The 18,864-nt window shown below is 38.9% G+C and overlaps 3 protein-coding genes across 4 annotated transcripts; 2 read left to right on the top strand and 1 right to left on the bottom strand.

The window, feature by feature from the left end:
• Positions 1-1,839: 1,839 nt before the first annotated feature.
• LOC111803878 (magnesium-chelatase subunit ChlH, chloroplastic) lies at positions 1,840-7,446 on the top strand. Its single transcript, XM_023688481.1, has 5 exons — positions 1,840-3,567; positions 3,664-3,746; positions 4,432-6,234; positions 6,308-6,784; positions 6,860-7,446. The coding sequence occupies exons 1-5, from the start codon at positions 2,160-2,162 to the stop codon at positions 7,235-7,237; spliced, it is 4,149 nt and encodes a 1,382-aa protein (XP_023544249.1). The 5' UTR covers positions 1,840-2,159; the 3' UTR covers positions 7,238-7,446.
• A 952-nt stretch (positions 7,447-8,398) lies between these two features.
• LOC111803781 lies at positions 8,399-10,476 on the top strand. Its single transcript, XM_023688318.1, has 5 exons — positions 8,399-8,502; positions 8,635-8,830; positions 9,345-9,691; positions 9,967-10,033; positions 10,186-10,476. The coding sequence occupies exons 1-5, from the start codon at positions 8,399-8,401 to the stop codon at positions 10,192-10,194; spliced, it is 723 nt and encodes a 240-aa protein (XP_023544086.1). The 3' UTR covers positions 10,195-10,476.
• Positions 10,477-10,576: 100 nt separating this feature from the next.
• LOC111804000 lies at positions 10,577-13,448 on the bottom strand. 2 transcript variants are annotated; one of them, XM_023688638.1, is made up of 4 exons: positions 13,278-13,448; positions 11,967-12,461; positions 10,778-11,361; positions 10,577-10,672 (listed from the first exon to the last, which is right to left on the bottom strand). In XM_023688638.1, exons 1-3 carry the CDS (start codon positions 13,375-13,377, stop codon positions 10,844-10,846), a joined length of 1,113 nt encoding a protein of 370 aa, XP_023544406.1. In that variant the 5' UTR covers positions 13,378-13,448; the 3' UTR covers positions 10,577-10,672; positions 10,778-10,843. The 2 variants fall into 2 exon arrangements, with proteins under 2 accessions (XP_023544406.1, XP_023544407.1); XM_023688639.1 differs by having other exon boundaries at positions 10,577-10,680; positions 10,786-11,361.
• Between the last annotated feature and the right edge of the window lie 5,416 nt (positions 13,449-18,864).

The following is an 18,864-nucleotide window of genomic DNA, read 5'->3' as shown; positions in this document are numbered from 1 at the left end:
ATGCATTCATATACAAAATGTATCATGATTTGGAGACCTAATTTTCATGACTGTTCCTTGGGCTCTACTTTTAGTTTTGGATAGGATTGTATGCATAGTACTTTTCTACACACAGTTCAGCATGCGTGCATGAACCCACTAGACGAGCTCATTAACGTACCCTCTAGACATGACTACAAGTTCGTACATAACATGTTGTAAAAGTAGTCCGTGATCATATGACATTCAACACGCACGAGGTCCTGCATTAAAAATAGTGGTTCAATGAGATGATACACACAATAATTCCAAACTTCTCATGTCGTAAATTCCTTTCTAGACGTACATACATATACATGGCATTGCATTCATGTTTATCATACATGATATATCATGGTGTCTCACAAGACATAAACATGACCATATCAACATAACGAGAATTCTAGTTTAGGATTATGAGACTCCTTAGGAAGAATTAAATTTCAGAGATAGTTTTAAGCTAGCATCAAGGGGTCGTAGTAGCTTCAGCCTAGGCCAACCAAGTAAGTGGCCCTACTATTGGCTCGGTCGGAAGAATTGCCTTATGTATGATAACACATGCCCAGTGGCCCCTACACGTGTCATGTGTTTGATATGATATATAATGATGATATGTTATGTTATGATGATGTGATATGTTATGATGACACGAGATGCATGACAATATGATACATTATGATGATATCTCATGTTACGATGATATGTATAATGTCATGTTGCACTGTGACATGAACATGCTTGGCAATAAAATGTATGATATGCTATGACATGTATGGTAATAAAGAGTTTCCTAATGCACAACCCCTCTATATGTTCACATGCATCGGGATACTTCCCTTTTTATGATGAGTACGAACACACGTACATTATGATAATGATGATGATGATTATCATGATTGACATGATACATGACGGTCGTTGTACCTTCAGACATCCGAATACAACCAACTAGCCCGACCATGCAGGCCTAGGAGGTGTGCGAGCCTACTTGGTGGGCCCAAGCTCGCATGTGTGGGTCATGTGTAGGGAAGTACTACATGTCTATTTTGTTCGGACTAGAGGCCAAAGACAAGGCCCTGGGGTCATTTACTGATTATTTCTTAAAATACTCAAGTCATGTGCTATTTTTATATTACTGTCAAAGACAAGGCACCCTTGTAGACTTGACATTGCATCGAAGACCATAAAACTTGCACATGGTAGTCCTTGGTTTTATTTTATTATACTTCGAGACTCACAATTTTTTTGTTTGACAATTGAGCATTCCATTGACATGGTTAACTTAAGGGCATGACTCAGGTACCACGTCCAAAACCACGACCCTCCACAATAGTATGATATTGTCCACTTTGAGCATAAACCCTTTCGGTTTTGCTTTTCGTTTTTCTAAAAGACCTCATATCAATGAAAATGCATTCTTTATAAACTCATGATCATCTTCTTAATTAGCCAACGTGAGATTCCCTCCCAACAATCCTCGTCAGTAGTGTGCAAATATTAATATTTTAATTAACGGTAAGGAACGACGAAGAGTAGCCTATAGTACATGAAGTGCTAAAAGACGAATATCTTCCATTGATTCCATTGAAAATATCTGTCCTTTTTACATTAGAGACACACACCCAATGAAAGAATCTTTTACAAACATTAAGAATTAAATGCAATTAATAATTTAAAAAAATCCCCAATTTTCTATCTCATCCTCCACAACAATTTGAAGAAATCCATTCCAACCAATCAGATTGCACCAAATTCCATCAAAAAATCCCCTTTCAGATAAATGGATGTTCTACTTCTCTCTCTACATCTCTCTCTCTCTCTCTCCTCCATGGCTGAAATTGAAGCTCAACCTCAAAAGTACACTCCTCCACTATCAAAATTCCCTGATGACCCAGTTCGCCACGTGTCCCTTCCACTCACCACTAACCACACAAAAAAACCGTTCCTCTTCCCTCTTCTTCCTCTCCGTTAAAACCACAAACCCACTTCTCTGCAACTTCGAATGGAAAAGAAATCGAAAAAAAGAAGAACAAGAAGAAAAACCCTTTAGCGAGCTCCCAATTTTGAGGCTAAATCCAAAAATTAAGCTCTCATAAACCATCTTGATCGGTTGTTTTAGAGCTTTTGTTTTCCCGTCATCAATGGCGTCCTTGATGTCATCGCCATTTTTACCGGCTTCCAAATCGGAGCTTCAGCTCTCATCGCTTTCCCAGAAGCATTTCTTCCTCCATTCCTTCCTCCCCAAGAAAACCCACCTCGCCATTTCTTCAAAATCCGCCGTGAAAGTGAAATGTGTCGCCACCGGCAATGGTCTCTTCACACAAACAAGTCCCGAAGTCCGGCGTGTCGTTCCCGACAACACCAACGGCCTTCCGACAGTCAAAATTGTGTATGTCGTTCTCGAAGCACAATACCAATCATCACTCACCGCCGCCGTTTTAGCTCTCAACAAGAACAAAACCCATGCCAATTTCCAAGTTGTGGGTTATTTAGTCGAAGAGCTTCGCGATGTTTCAACGTACAATACATTCTGTAAAGACGTGGAGGATGCGAACATCTTCATTGGGTCATTGATTTTCGTTGAGGAACTCGCTTTGAAAGTGAAGGCAGCTGTTGAGAAAGAAAGGGATCGACTCGACGCCGTTTTGGTGTTTCCATCGATGCCTGAAGTGATGAGATTAAACAAGCTTGGGAGTTTCAGTATGTCACAATTGGGGCAATCTAAGAGTCCATTTTTTCAGCTGTTTAAGAAGAAGAAGCAATCAGCTGGGTTTGCTGATAGCATGTTGAAGCTTGTAAGGACATTGCCAAAGGTATTAAAGTACTTGCCTAGTGATAAGGCACAGGATGCTAGGCTTTATATATTGAGTTTGCAATTTTGGCTTGGTGGGTCACCTGATAATCTTCAAAATTTCTTGAAAATGATATCTGGTTCATATGTTCCTGCTTTAAAAGGGGCTAAGATTGAGTATTCTGAGCCAGTTTTGTATTTAGACACTGGAATTTGGCACCCTTTGGCTCCTTGTATGTATGATGATGTGAAGGAGTATTTGAATTGGTATGGAACAAGGAGGGATGCTAATGAGAAGCTTAAGGACTCTAAGGCCCCTGTGATTGGGCTTATTTTGCAGAGGAGTCACATTGTTACAGGTGATGAGAGCCATTATGTGGCTGTGATTATGGAGTTGGAGGCTAGAGGGGCTAAAGTGATACCTATTTTTGCTGGTGGGCTTGATTTTTCGGGTCCGGTCGAGAGGTATCTTGTCGATCCGGTGACGAAGAAACCGTTCGTGCACTCGGTCGTGTCGCTTACTGGGTTTGCTCTGGTTGGAGGGCCTGCTAGACAGGATCATCCTAGAGCTATTGAAGCACTGACAAAGCTTGATGTTCCTTATATTGTTGCTTTGCCTTTGGTGTTTCAAACTACTGAGGAATGGCTTAATAGCACGTTGGGTTTGCACCCGATTCAGGTGGCGCTTCAGGTCGCTCTACCGGAGCTCGATGGTGGTATGGAGCCTATTGTTTTCTCCGGTCGGGATCCTCGAACTGGTATGTAAAAGCTCCTTCATTGTTCAAGTGTTGTTGGTTTCATGAAATGGTTAGTTGTTTAGGACTTGAACAATGTGAACATTGTTGATAATGTAGGGAAATCTCATGCACTTCACAAGAGGGTTGAGCAGCTATGCACCAGGGCGATCAAATGGGCTGAACTTAAAAGAAAATCTAAGGTATTCACTTCTATAATCGATCGAAATAGCTTCTCTGATAGCTGTTAGGAACCACGAACCTCCATAATGGTATGGTATTGTCCGTTTTGAGCTTAAGCTCTCGTGACTTTGCTTTTGGTTTCCCCGAAAGGCCTCGTACCAATGGAGATGTATTCTTTACTTATAAACTCATGATCATCTCCTTAATTAGTCAACGTGGGACTCCCCTCTCCTTGAACGAAGTACACCATAGAGCCTCTCTTGAAGTCTATGGAGCCCTCGAACAACCATAGAGCCTCCCTTGATGTCTATAGAGCCCTCGAACAGTCTCCCCTTAATCAAGGCTCGACTCCTTTCTCTGTAGTCCTCGAACAAAGTACACCCTTTGTTCGACACTTTTGACTACACCTTTGAGGGTCACAACTTCTTTGTTCGACATTTGAGGGTTTTATCGACATGACTAAGTTAAGGGCATGACTCTAATACCATGTTAGGAATCGCGACTCTCCATAATAGTATGATATTGTCCACTTTGAGCATGAACTCTCGTGGTTTTTCTTTTGGTTTCCCCAAAAGGCATCGTACCAATAACTAGCATGATTCTTTTCTTAACAACCCCAAAACGTTCTTTCGTATACCGAGCAAGTTATGTGGTTCGATCTGCCATGGACGTGTCGCCGTATGATAAATATTGGCATTTTTGCAGGCTGAGAAGAAGCTGGCTATAACTGTCTTTAGTTTCCCCCCTGACAAGGGAAATGTTGGAACGGCTGCTTATTTGAATGTCTTCTCCTCCATCTTCTCCGTCCTGAAAGACCTCAAGAAGGACGGATATAACGTCGAAGGCCTTCCCGAAACTTCCGAAGCTTTGATTGAAGATGTTATTCATGACAAAGAGGCGCAATTCAATAGCCCGAATCTAAACATTGCTTATAAGATGAACGTTCGTGAGTACCAACAATTGACACCTTACTCGTCCACCTTGGAAGAGAACTGGGGTAAGCCTCCTGGCCATTTGAACTCGGATGGAGAGAATCTGTTGGTATATGGAAAGCAGTACGGAAACGTGTTCATCGGTGTTCAACCGACGTTCGGATACGAGGGTGATCCGATGAGACTTCTCTTCTCTAAATCTGCTAGCCCCCATCATGGTTTTGCAGCATATTACTCTTATGTTGAGAATATCTTTAAGGCCGACGCAGTTCTTCACTTCGGAACTCATGGTTCGCTTGAATTCATGCCCGGAAAGCAAGTCGGAATGAGCGATGTCTGTTATCCCGACAGTTTGATTGGTAACATTCCGAATGTATACTATTATGCAGCTAATAATCCATCCGAGGCGACCGTTGCTAAACGTCGAAGCTATGCTAATACCATTAGCTATTTGACACCCCCAGCAGAGAATGCAGGGCTTTACAAGGGGCTTAAGCAATTGAGTGAGCTTATTTCCTCGTACCAATCGCTTAAAGATACGGGTCGTGGGGCGCAGATTGTTAGCTCGATTGTCAGTACTGCTAGACAATGTAATCTCGATAAGGACGTCGAACTACCTGAGGAGGGAGAGGAAATCCCAGCTAAAGATCGCGACCTTGTCGTCGGGAAAGTATACTCGAAGATCATGGAGATCGAATCCCGTCTTTTACCTTGTGGACTTCATATCATTGGTGAGCCACCATCCGCCATGGAGGCAGTAGCAACATTGGTTAACATCGCTGCACTCGACCGTCCCGAAGACGACATTTCATCTCTTCCATCAATACTAGCAAACACAGTTGGAAGAAACATAGAAGATCTGTACCGAGGCAATGACAAGGGAGTATTGAAGGATGTCGAGCTGCTTCGACAAATTACCGAGGCTTCACGTGGGGCCATTTCCTCGTTCGTGGAACGATCAACTAACAGTAAGGGTCAAGTCGTCGACGTCGGTGATAAGCTCACCTCAATCCTAGGATTCGGTATAAACGAACCGTGGGTTCAGTACTTGTCAAACACCAAATTTTACAGGGCTGACAGGGAGAAGCTGCGGAAACTATTCGAGTTCTTGGCCGAGTGTTTGAAGCTCATTGTCACGGACAACGAATTGGGTAGTTTGAAACAGGCTTTGGAGGGAAAATACGTTGAGCCGGGCCCCGGTGGCGACCCGATTCGAAATCCGAAAGTTTTGCCTACAGGAAAGAACATTCATGCCCTTGATCCACAGGCTATTCCTACAACAGCAGCAATGCAAAGTGCAAAAGTTGTGGTGGAGAGGTTAATAGAGAGGCAAAAGGCTGAAAATGGAGGCAAATATCCTGAGACAATTGCCCTTGTTTTGTGGGGTACTGATAACATTAAGACCTATGGTGAATCCCTGGCTCAGGTTCTGTGGATGATCGGCGTAATGCCGGTAGCTGATACGTTCGGTCGTGTCAACCGAGTCGAACCTGTGAGCCTCGAAGAGCTCGGAAGGCCTAGGATTGATGTTGTTGTCAACTGTTCGGGCGTGTTTAGAGATTTGTTCATCAATCAGGTGGATGATCCTACATTTCTCAGAAGCTTTCTAGTTTCTTGTTTTCGACACGAACTTACGATTTGTTTTGCAGATGAACCTCTTGGATCGAGCGGTGAAGATGGTTGCGGAAATGGATGAGCCTGTGGAGCAGAACTTTGTTAGGAAGCACGCAATGGAACAAGCTCAAGCTCTTGGTATCGAGGTTCGAGAAGCTGCAACTCGAGTCTTCTCGAACGCTTCTGGATCATACTCATCTAACATTAATCTTGCTGTCGAGAATTCGTCGTGGAACGATGAGAAGCAACTCCAAGACATGTATTTGAGCAGGAAATCCTTTGCTTTTGATTGTGATGCTCCTGGAGCTGGTATGATGGAGAAGAGAAAAGTTTTCGAGATGGCTCTAAGCACGGCTGATGCCACGTTCCAAAACCTCGACTCGTCCGAGATCTCGCTGACCGACGTGAGCCATTACTTTGATTCCGATCCGACTAATTTAGTTCAAGGCCTGAGAAAGGATGGGAAGAAGCCTAATGCCTACATTGCTGATACCACTACAGCCAATGCTCAGGTGAGACATCATCAACAATTTTCTTATAAGCTCACACCGATAAGCATACTTAACACGAATCTTTGCGTCATACAGGTCCGATCGCTCGCCGAGACGGTTCGACTTGATGCAAGAACCAAGCTGTTGAACCCCAAGTGGTACGAGGGAATGATGTCGAGTGGCTACGAGGGTGTTCGAGAAATCGAGAAGAGGCTAACCAACACGGTTGGATGGAGTGCAACGTCGGGCCAAGTCGACAACTGGGTTTACGAAGAAGCTAACACGACGTTCATTCAAGACGAGGAGATGTTGAACAGGCTGATGAAAACGAATCCAAACTCGTTTAGGAAGTTGGTGCAAACGTTCTTGGAGGCGAACGGGCGTGGATATTGGGAAACTTCGGAGGAAAATATCGAGAAACTGCGACAGTTATACTCCGAGGTCGAAGACAAGATCGAGGGGGTCGATCGATGAAGTATATTGATTATGAACAGGTAAACATTGTAAAATCAAAAGAAGAATGTAAATTACTTTGGCTCTCACTTATTCAACCATCTTCCCTTTCAAGGATGAATGGAATGTACTTTTGTAATGTGAAATTATTTGAGACTCTCTTTGTACTCTTTTTAAAGTCTTCATTGCAACTCCGTTTTTGATGTATTTGAATAAAGCGAAATTTCTCATTTATTTTTGTAACGATCGGGATGGAAATTTCTCGCAAGGCGTAATGATCTGGGCACTGTCTCGGAGAGAGGTTCGGTGAAATAGACATATATGTGAAGATACGGACTACCTCCACTTGGACAGGAAGACCCTATGAAGCTTCACTGTTCCCTGGGATTGGCTTTGGGCCTTTCCTGCTCAGTTTAGGTGGAGGGCGAAGAAGGCTACCTTCCGAGAGGGCCCGAGCCATCAGTGAGATACCACTATAGAAGAGCTAGAATTCTAACATTGTGTCAGGATCTACGGGCCAAGGGACAGTTTCTATAGGGCGTAGGCCTCGATCATGCCTATTTTGGTGGGTTTTTTTTTTTTTTTTTTNTCTATTGATTAGAAGCCTCTAGTAGTGCCACACCGATTTAGAATTCGATTCTCAGGGCTAAGGCGCTCCCTTTTCTTGCGTTGTTTGTCGTATTATTGACTCGACTAGGGAAAGTAATGAACCCATTTTGAACTATACTCGATTAGGGAAAGTAATCTCAACCAACTTTGCATCGTTTTCCCATCCAATTTGAGCCATGCTCTAATCGAAGTGACTGCATAACGCGGACTACCCTACTGGGTTAGGTTGAATTTTTTTAAAACAAAAATTTTGTTCGATTTACTCGTTGACTTTTTTTGGTCAGGTCAACTCAACCTAATCCTACTCTAACATTTATAACGACGTTAGTGACGTGTCATAACTTGTAAATATTTGATATTTTAATTATTAATATAATATGTATTGTGTCTAGTTGAGTTAGATTTGATTGTCTATTCAAGTAGTAACTTAATGTTCAAACTATTTGTTACACGTAATGGAAATGGAGGGGTATATAATGAGCCATACAAATGAGAGATTGAGAGAGAGAGAGGAGAGAGAACAAAATTCAAATATTTGGAAAGCACCCGCCAGAAATTCGTTATTGAGAATCAATGGCAGAGTTCCCTTGCGCTCTAGAACGCACCGTCGCTTCTGCTCTGCTCCTTCTCTCCACTTCACCGCCTCCTCCGCCATCTCCTCCGCCGTCGCCATCTTTGTAAGATATTGGATAGTATTCCATTTCCTGTTTTCTCTGTCATTTGCTCTGTTCTGTTGAATGATTGTATCTGATCGTCCTTTTTTTTCTTCTTGCTTTAAATCTCTGTTTCTGTGTTTGGTTGCTCTGTAGACCGATTTCTCAAGACGAATGGTTGTTTGAGGAGAAAATTCTTGGTGGAAAATGCTCGAGTGAGATGTCGCCATTTTGTGATGATTCGAAGTCTTGCTCTTCAGTACTCACTAGATCAGATGAATCGTCCGAGACTCGAGCGCAGGAGCTGTTGCTGTTCTCTACTTCAGCTTATCGCGACGAGCTAAAGCTTAATGTAATGGTTCTCAGTCTAACCTGTTTTGCATAATTTCGTTCTTCTTGTATGTTGTTTTGTTCGATGTGGTATTTTTGGCTCTTTTTGTTTGCGCAGTTTCTGCTGTGTGTGAATCCCGTGCCTTGGTTTGAGTAAAAGAGCTATTGATTTTGGTCGTCGTTTCTGCTTTTGTAACTTGAATTAGTTTCTGGATAAGTTTACTTCAATCGGATTCTGTCACTGAAACTGGAAAATCTACTGCTGGTAGCGGAATTTAGTTTGTGTTCATTAGTACTTGGCTTATTATTTTCAAAGATGTTTGACTATCGGATCCTTCTTGTTGTTTCTTCTTCGGTATGAACTTAAATCTGATCAGAATGTTAGAAATTCTACTTCCTCCTCCTGATTACTTACCTATCAGTCATTGAATTTCAATATCTCAATACTTCGATCGATAAGCGTTTAGTTGCCAATTAGTAAATACTTCGTTGATTTTGAGTTTATCACTCTTTCAAGTCTAACGAATTCCACACAGGTCGTGAGAAAGAGTCGTTCGAGGCCAGTACGGATATCCGGGAACCGGAATCTCACTCCTACAGACGACGTGACCCTGTCTTCAGGCTCCGCGTCCTCGGAGACGACTTATTGTTTGTCAAGCAGCTCAAGTGTGGACACAAGCGCGCCAATCCGTCGCCTGGTTACCAGAGCAGAGAAGAAGTTGGAAATGATTCGTCACGCGTGGAGGAAAAAGCACGTCGCATCCGCTCATATGCGCCGGCGTGCCGAAGCGATTCTGAGTTACCTCTCTGGTGGCTGTTCCTCTGAGGTGAAGATACGCCAAGTGCTCGGTGACAGCCCTGACACAAGCAAGGCTCTCAGAATGTAATTCATCCTTCTCTCTCCCACCTCCTCACCACGTTGGCTCTAAAGTCATGCTTTTATCCAGTGCTTCCAATTCACACATTTACTGTACACGGTAGGATCATCTATGCCCTCGGAATACTCTCACCTCTGATGATAATTTATATAGTCACCATTGGAATACCATTCATTAGGCGAAAGATTCAAAGATAGCCAATATGGAGATCTATATTTTCAAGCTTACAGATTGATTAGGATCAAAATTGATTTGGTTTCTGTTTCGCCTTCTTTGACAGGCTGCTGAAACTGGAAGAGATCAAAAGATCAGGAACAGGTGGACGCCAAGATCCCTATATTTACACGGTACAAGACACACTCAACTCCCAATTTCCTATCTATTTGATGGCTTCAAAGCAATCAAATCCAATAAAACCCTTTAGTTTACACAGATATACTTGCCAAAATTTTCCGGGAAAATTGAACATGTTTCTTTACTTTCCATTTCCCTTTTGCAGATTGCTTGACAAACTCTGAGTAGATGATCCGTTCATTTATAGCCTGGTCCAAACTCAGCCATAGAGAGTCTCGGGACAATCCCAATTGATTGGGAAGTTTTGATTAGGCCTGCTTTGTAAGCAAATTAAATATGGTAGGGTAGTACAGGATATACTAGAATTGATTAGAGCTTCATACGGAACATAGAGCTTTGAAGTATCATCTTAGCTTCTCCATTTTTGAATCTCCCCAGAATAATGCCTTTTAGGGGGAGTGAATTCAGTTCTGTGACATAGCTATAATCTTGTATGATAAGCATTGGAATATGCCACTTTCTTATAGATCGATTTTAAGATTTTACATTATGTTCTTAAGCATGTTTATAATTTAATAGGAATCTACACCATATAGTTATGTCAAAGAAGAACAAATTTTCAGTTCTGTATTGAAACAAGTCGACCCATTACACGCTTTTCACTAACATTGGATCTGAACAATAGAAAACACTTTTTTTTTTTTTTTTTTTTTTTTTTTTTTTTTTTTTTTTTTTTTTTTTTTTTTTTTTTNTTTTTTTTTTTTTTTTTTTTTTTTTTTTTTTTTTTTTTTTTTTTTTTTTTTTTGAAGAAACCAACTTCCAAAGTAACACTTTGATATGACTATTATTTGGCAGCCTAAGATCTAAGCTGGAACGACTATAACATTGTCCAACACAGGGCCACACAAATGGCCGTAGTCATGGAGCTTGGTGTGGTAATAAGCACTGTAAAATGTAATTCTTGTGCTAACAGAAACTGCTTGGAATTTCAAACTTGCAGTTTTGGACCTTCCAAGCCCTCTAGCAATGAAAGGAACTTTGATGGTTTGTCGGGCAGCAAAAGCTTGGACATCCATGGAGCCATGGCAGCCATTTCTGGCATCTCCAACGGTGAAGGTGAGATTATAATACTTTGTGGGAACTGTTTGGATTATTTGGGCTATGGCACTTTCTCTTCCTGCAACCAATTCAATGGCTGCATTCCCTGAAGGGACAAAGAAATGGCCTCTGTCAATGTATTTTACAGGCTTGAGAGACTCAATTATCCAGCCTGGTAGTGGAGAAATGTGATCAACTTGCATTGGAGGAAGGAGGATTCCATTGTTGAAACTCTTTATCACATGAGGACCAACTTCAAAGTTTCCATTCAACAAAAGGTTACCTGCAAGCAAATACCACCATCCCTGATTAGGTAAGTTGGACACAAATATAACATTTACCTCTTCTTAACCAATTAGATTTAGATTTAGGTACGGTTTGCTAACAATTTCTGTTTTTAACCAATTAAATTCAATTCTACTTAGTGTGGTGCGTAGTTCAAGATATCCTCTCTGGAATGCAAACTTCAAGGTACCGTACAGGTGGATTTTTGTTTTTAACTGATTCAACCCGATTCTACTTAATGGTGTGTAGTTCAAAATATCTTACCTCGAATGCGACGTACAGGTGGATTTTTGTTTTTAACTAATTCAACCTGATTCTACTTAATGGTATATAGTTCAAGATATCTTATCTGGAACTTGACGTACAGGAGTATTTTTGTTTTTAACTAATTCAACCCTATTCTACTTAATGGTGTGTAGTTCAAGATATCTTATCTGAAACGTGACTACAGGTGAATTTTTGTTTTTAACTAATTCAACCAAATTCTACTTAATGGTGTGTAGTTCAAGATGTCTTATCTGGAATGTGACGTACAGGTGGATTTTTGTTTTTAACTAATTAAACCCAATTCTACTTAATGGTGTGTAGTTCAAGATATGTTACCTGGAATGCGACGTACAGGTGGCATCTCCTTAATGAAGATCATATCCAAGAGCGGTCCACAAGTGGGGTCCTCTTGAATGCCCGGGTTATGGAACGTGACGTTCACAACATTCCGATTTGCCCTAAAAGTGAAGGCATAGGTATCACCTCCATTGCTATACAGAGTCTGAATGGAAAGGTTAGCTGACTGAGCCCCAACTTCAATTCTTAGCATTTCATCTTGTGCACAAGTCCTTGTGGCCCCAAACGTCAGCGTATAGACGGAACGCCATCTTAACCTCACCTTCTGTGAGATTGAGGCTTCGTTCCCTAACCTCACCGCGTGGGCCCCACGAGGAATGGGTAGGTAGAATCCACCTGGCTGGGGCCCACCTGCCACGTATTCAACGAGGCCATTGATTTCCCATTTTGGGAGGGAGTTTTTGCCTATGATCACTGTTTTGTTTAGGTTTGATTTGCTTGGTGGAGTTTCAAAGTCACCGTTAGGGAGAAGACCTGTCCAAAAATATACCAAACAAGTTTCAAAATCATATTTAAAATTTTAAATATTTATTAAATATTTTTTTAAAAAAATTTGGACTAAATAAATATAAAACTTAAAATCAATGAGCTACAAAAAAAATAGTTATTAAATTATTAGCACACCATTCCTCCTAGAGTAGCTTACGGAGACTCTGTGATAATTTTTTTTTTTTTTTTTTTTTTTTTTTTTTTTTTTTTTTTTTTTTTTTTTTTTTTTTTNTTTTTTTTTTTGTACATTCAATGTACTCTATCGATATATTGTTCGTTTGAAAATTTCCTGAAATGCAAATCATAAGTCCTTCTCTCTGTTGGATGAAAGTCCCGCATCCGCTAATTTAGAGAATGTTCATGGGTTTATAATCAAATAATACTCTCTTCATGGGTATGAGGCTTTTTGGGAAAGCCTAAAGCAAAACCATGAGAGGTTATGCTTAAGGTGGACAATATAATACCATTGTGGAGAGTCGTGTTCATTTAACACTCTCCGTCGAAACAATAGAGTCGTTATACTCATCACTAAACTTGTTGAAGTGATGAAATATAACCAAGTTCTATCTTTCTTATCAGTCATCGGAAGAAGAAACTTCCAATGTAATATCCCATCTCAAGTACCATTCAAGATGAAGATTCAAACTTAAGACTTAGATTTTAGCTCGTTTTGAGGTTAGAAGAGTACATATAATGAACAACGAAATCAATAGCAAAACAAGAAAAAACACATCCATACTCGAATAAAGTTCACAAAACTTGATAGAAAAATATACGGACCCGAGAAGAAATTTGGCTTACCATCGAGGAGGCGGTGGCGAGGAGGAGCGGAAGAAACAGAGAGAGCAAAGAGAGAGAAAAGCAAAGGGAAAATTAGAAGCAAATTAGGCAAGCTTCCCATTCTACAAAAGAAAAAAGAATTAAAGTTTGGGAATTGAAAGATGGTTTGGTTTGGAGTGTCCGTAATATATATTTATAATGTGCAGAGTTTTAGACATAAAAATGGTTCATAATTGAATGTGGAAATAAAAAAGGAATTGAATCCACAAACTCCAATGCACCATTTTTTTTTCTAACATCTTTCCGCGTAATCAGCCATCTCACGCGTTTCTCCCTCCCACTCTGTCAAATTGCGTTTCTCCCTCCCACTCTGTCAAATTAAATACATTACCAAATAAATTTCAAATTAATATAGCGTTAAATTGTATTTTCTCCTAAATAAATAAATAATAATAATAATAAATAAATTTGAACTTTTAAAATTTTTAATACAATACGGATGGTAAGTGTTAGACGAACACGACTCATACTTTCCACAATGGTATAATATTGTCCATAGCTTTACTTTGGGCTTCCCCAAAAGGCCTCATGACAATGGAGTTAACATTCCTCATTTATAAACCCATGATTATTCCCTAAATTAGCCGATGTGGGACTTCCATCATCCAACACCTCCCCTCGAACAAAGTGCGCCTCCCCTTAATCGAGGCTCGACTAGTCCCATCATCCAACACCTCCCCTTGAACAAAGTGCGCCTCCCCTTAATCAAGGCTCGACTCCTTTGGAATCTTAGTCATTTTCTACTGCCTTCGAGGAGACTTGACTCCTTTTCTCTTGGAGTTCTTTGTTCGATATTTGAGGATTTACCAATCTATTGGCACGACTAAGTTTAAGGCATGACTCTGATACCATGTTAGACGAACACGACTCTCTACAATGGTATGATATTGTCCACTTTGAGTGTAAGCTCTCATGGCTTTACGTTAGGCTTCCCCAAAAGCCCTCATACCAATGAAGTTAGTATTACTCATTTATAAACCCATGATCATTCCCTAAATTAGCGGATGTGAGACTTCCATCATCCAACCGTAAGTGTATTTTAAAAATAAAAAAAAATTGTAAAAAGTTGAAGAGTATTAATAAAACTTTTTAATGTTTAATGATATTTTTGAAGCTAATAGTTTCCATTCAAAACCGATAATAATAGTATTTTTTAAATTATTTTAAAAATTTAATGATATTATTGAAAATTTTGAAAAGTTTATAAACGAGCAGTCTAAACGCAAAAGAGTTAATATTGTAGACTCAGATTCTAATCCAGCTTAGAATCTTTAATATATTTTAAATATATTTATTCTAAAAATTGAAACGTTAAGACCCTTTACCACATAATTTTCAATTTTATAAATAAATTACTTTTAATGGTTTAAAGACGTATTAAATATTTGTCAAATTAACCCGGTTAAAAATGATAATAATAAAATAATAAAATAAAGCAAAATCAGTTCATTAATTAATTAAAAGAAAAAGAAAATCGTTCCTATCTAACTAGAATATTTCAATGAACATTCTCGGATTTAAAGTTTTAAGTAAAATTTAAATTTCAACCGCGCTTTAAAGTCAACCTTTTCGATCACGTTAGTCTTGTGGGATCAATATGTTGGATTATTTCTCGGTAGTACTTGTTGACAATATGTACACTTGCACTAGATTAAATCTCTCGTTCACCGATTTTTACCTGTCAATTCTTAATCCTACTCAGTAGTCCATCATGTAACATGTGTTGCTAACTTCACAATCACCTTTAAAATTTTTAAGTACATAGAAATTGATGAGAAATTGATTGAAATTTCGAGTTGATTGAGTTGGTGATCTAAACAACACGAATAGAGTTCATAACCAACCCAACCCAACCCAACTTTCTTTTCGAATTGGATCGAGTTGGTTTGTTGGGTTACTTTTTTAATTATTTAAAAAATCATATTTATCACGATACATTGTATTAATAGCTAAAATCTCGTAAATTTCAAATATCAAATGATGCTTGAGATATTATATATCACTTATATTAGTTACAAACATTAAAATTCTTAATCTTTTATAAAAAAGGGTATAATTGGATCAGGCCCGTTGTGACCTTATTTTTCGGTTGGTCGGGTCAACTCGACCGTACATATGTAACCAATAAATCAAATTAAAATTTTTTATTTTTAAAAAATTCAACCAAACTCAACTCAAAAAAAAAAAAAAAAAAAAAAAAAAAACATTAACGGTCGGTACCTCGCACGTGACCATGCCACAAAACCGTCCGAAATTTGCGTCGTTTCATTACCGTTAAACTCTAAACTATCCACTACAATCAAGATCACTGTTACTTTTCTGTCAGAGGTTTGAACACACGCCACGTGTAGAACGTTGACTTTTATTAAAATTTCGTATGACTTAAGGAGAGAGTCCACGTGATCTCACTGCGCACAGAAACAGTGGGTAGTGTGTCTGGAAACGTAAACGGTGCTGTTTCCTCCGTTTATTCCGCCGCACCGACTGAGTTGCCTGTCTTTATCTTGTAATTAGCCTTCTATTAATTATTTCAAATATATATATATATATATATATATATATATATATATTTATTTANAAAAAAAAAAAAAAAAAACATGTCACCTTCTTTGTTTGGCGTGAACAAACCACTTTCTGAAAGCTCGAGATATATGAAAGAAACGATTACTTAATTACAGTATAAATTTCGTGATCGGTATATTTTGTGGTAACCAGATTGAATAGTCCAGCAAATTGTTTGGGTTGTGGGGTATTATTTATCAACGAAAGTTGGTGTTAAAACTCCCGCTGATTGACTACTACATCTAGGAACGAGATTGATCCCGTCTTTCTTTCAAGTTATGAAATCACTCAGTACTCCCCAAGATTCTGATAGAGAGTATGCACCGATGAATGTAGTTGTTGTGTGGCTAACATGTGAATTTCTCTGAGAAGTGCCTCAGGAGATGGATTGCGACAAGAAACTTCAGTCGGTGCTGACACCTCTTGAGTTGCCTTGATTATTGATTGGAGTTTTGATAGAGATTGGACGACCCTAGAAACTAGCAGGATTCACGAGTGAAGCTGCTATTACACTCGTCTTGATCTTCCCGATCTATTTCATAATATATAAATTACATTTAAAAATATAAAACTAAATCGAAATTATTTTAATTATTTCAAATCCATTCTCAATTATTTTTTATTTAAATATTATTTTAGCCTCTCAATTTTTAATTTTTATTTAATTTAATTTATACACATGTAAAACGTCCTAAGTCCTTATCTATTTTAGTTACGATATTTCAACAATATGCAGGGATGGAGGAGTTAAACTTGTAAGTTATAAATTGAGAGTATATATTTTAATTAGTTGAGCTATGCACAAATTGACTATTATTTTTATTACCCTTCGTTTTAATAAGTTATGAATTTAATTATTGTCATTAAATATACACTAACATTTAGCTGCCAAGATATTCACTCGTTCCAATCAAATTAAATGGAACAAATTACCAATCTGGGAATAAATCAGTTATGCATGTTGTTATTGCAAAAAAGAAAATTGGCTTCATTGATGACACAATTGAATAACGTCTCAAGATGCAAATCCAACCGAATTTGAACTCTGGAATCAGTGCAACAGTATGATAATATCTTGGTTAACTCATTCTGTTGAAGCAGATATCGCTAAAGGCATTATTCACGCCAAGACAGCTCATCAAGTGTGGGTTGATCTACACGATCAACCAATTATATTGGAGATGATCCCTTCTCCCCTGTGAGTGCAATGAAGGACTCTCGCCTCACCCTCACAAAAGAATGCTCCAGTAGTTTTTCAGATACAAAAGTCGATAGCAATGAGGTCACAAGGAACCATGACACTATCAACATATTTCACCAAGCTCAAAGCAATCTGGGATGAATTGAAAGCCTACCACACACCATTTACTTACAATCAACATCAAATACATGTTGATCAAGGCAAAGAAGACAAGTTAGTTATATACTTTTACTTATTTTTAGATATTAGTTGATAGTTTGTATCATATTTAAATTGGATACGATTTTGAAAATAGTATGTTGTAGCAGCATAGGGTTTTGTATTATTATTGTAACGACCCATATTTTGAGAGACTATGTTGAGTATTATTGGGAGTGAGTCACACATTGGTTAATTTAGTGGGTTTATAAGTGAGAAATACTATCTCTATTGGTGTGAGGCCTTTTGGAGAAGCCCAAAGGGAGATTCGTGATTCCTAACAGACTCAAGCCACGATCCTCAAAGTGGATAATATAATACCATTGTGGAGATCCGTGATTCCTAACAGACTCAAGCCACGGATCGTTATAGGTATTTAAAAGATAAGTACAAAAGGAAATCTAGACTAGTGTGATGGGACTCCCTATAGCCGATCGCTGCATCAATCTCCACCTAAACCAGAGTTCGTTATCATCGTAGATTTCTTGCACTTAAGAGTTGACTACAGCCATAAAAGGCCACCAAAATTTTCCTCGGAACAGCATAATAGAGGTTTTTGACTCGAATCCGGAAAATATAGTTCGTCACGAATATAAAAAATGAAGATACAAATCAATGCTGCTATCTACCGTCTCTTTGAGAAGCTATACATTTGAGGGTTTCTCTCGAGCTCAATTCGACCTCTTTTAAAAGAAATTGAGTGCTAAAATCCTCATGGTAGAGGGCCGGAATAATTAACAAACTATTCTTGAAGTAGGATATGACTACTTCGGATGGGAAGGTAGATTCTTTAAAGATTAGTCGATCTCTTCATCGTCTCTCGAAATGATGAATTGAAACGTCTTAAATAGACCCTCTAAAGATCGGTAGTTGCTGGAAAATCACGCTCTCATTTTGATCTTGGACTTCACAAAGTCGGAAACATAAGGCATGCATGCAACATACATACATGCACACACATAATTTTCAATTTAAATAGGAGGTTTCTATTATTGGCTATTTTTGAATTTGCTACTCCAAATATACCGATATCTAATGGAACTGCAGGGCTTTTCTTTACTGTGATGGGCTTGGCACAAAATCTGTGTTAATCCTGGCCCAGAACCAAACGTTCTTTGGGCTATATATTGGGCTTCCTTAGGCCCATGAAAGATGAAAGCCGACAAATATGTTGGTCTCTGTTCTTAATTTTTATGTCTAACAAAACCTTAAATTTCACAAAGGAATGGATTGAGACTACAATAGAACGAGAACGATCTTGAAAACTATTATTCTATATCAGCTATGTGCACGTTCTTTGTCAGTCACTAAGAAACTCTAAACCCTTTTGAGTGGCTGAATCGTAAAAACTCCAAAATCAAGTGTGTTTTACTTGGAGTAATTCCACGTTGTTGGGTGATTTTTTTTCAAAATTTTCTTAGAACGTACGCGAGCGAGGACAAACTATGCCAAAAAGACTCATGTTAGTCTATGAGAATAGTCTTCTCTAACGCCCATAATTTTTTCTTGCCTAGATCAGAGGTATTTTAATAGGATATAGGTTATTTTAAAATAAACATTTTCAAAGGAACCAGAGACTTGTACGTT

Source organism: Cucurbita pepo, chromosome LG10 (assembly GCF_002806865.2).
Source record: "Cucurbita pepo subsp. pepo cultivar mu-cu-16 chromosome LG10, ASM280686v2, whole genome shotgun sequence".
Taxonomy (NCBI): domain Eukaryota; kingdom Viridiplantae; phylum Streptophyta; class Magnoliopsida; order Cucurbitales; family Cucurbitaceae; genus Cucurbita; species Cucurbita pepo.
This window is presented reverse-complemented; position numbering and strand designations above follow the sequence as displayed.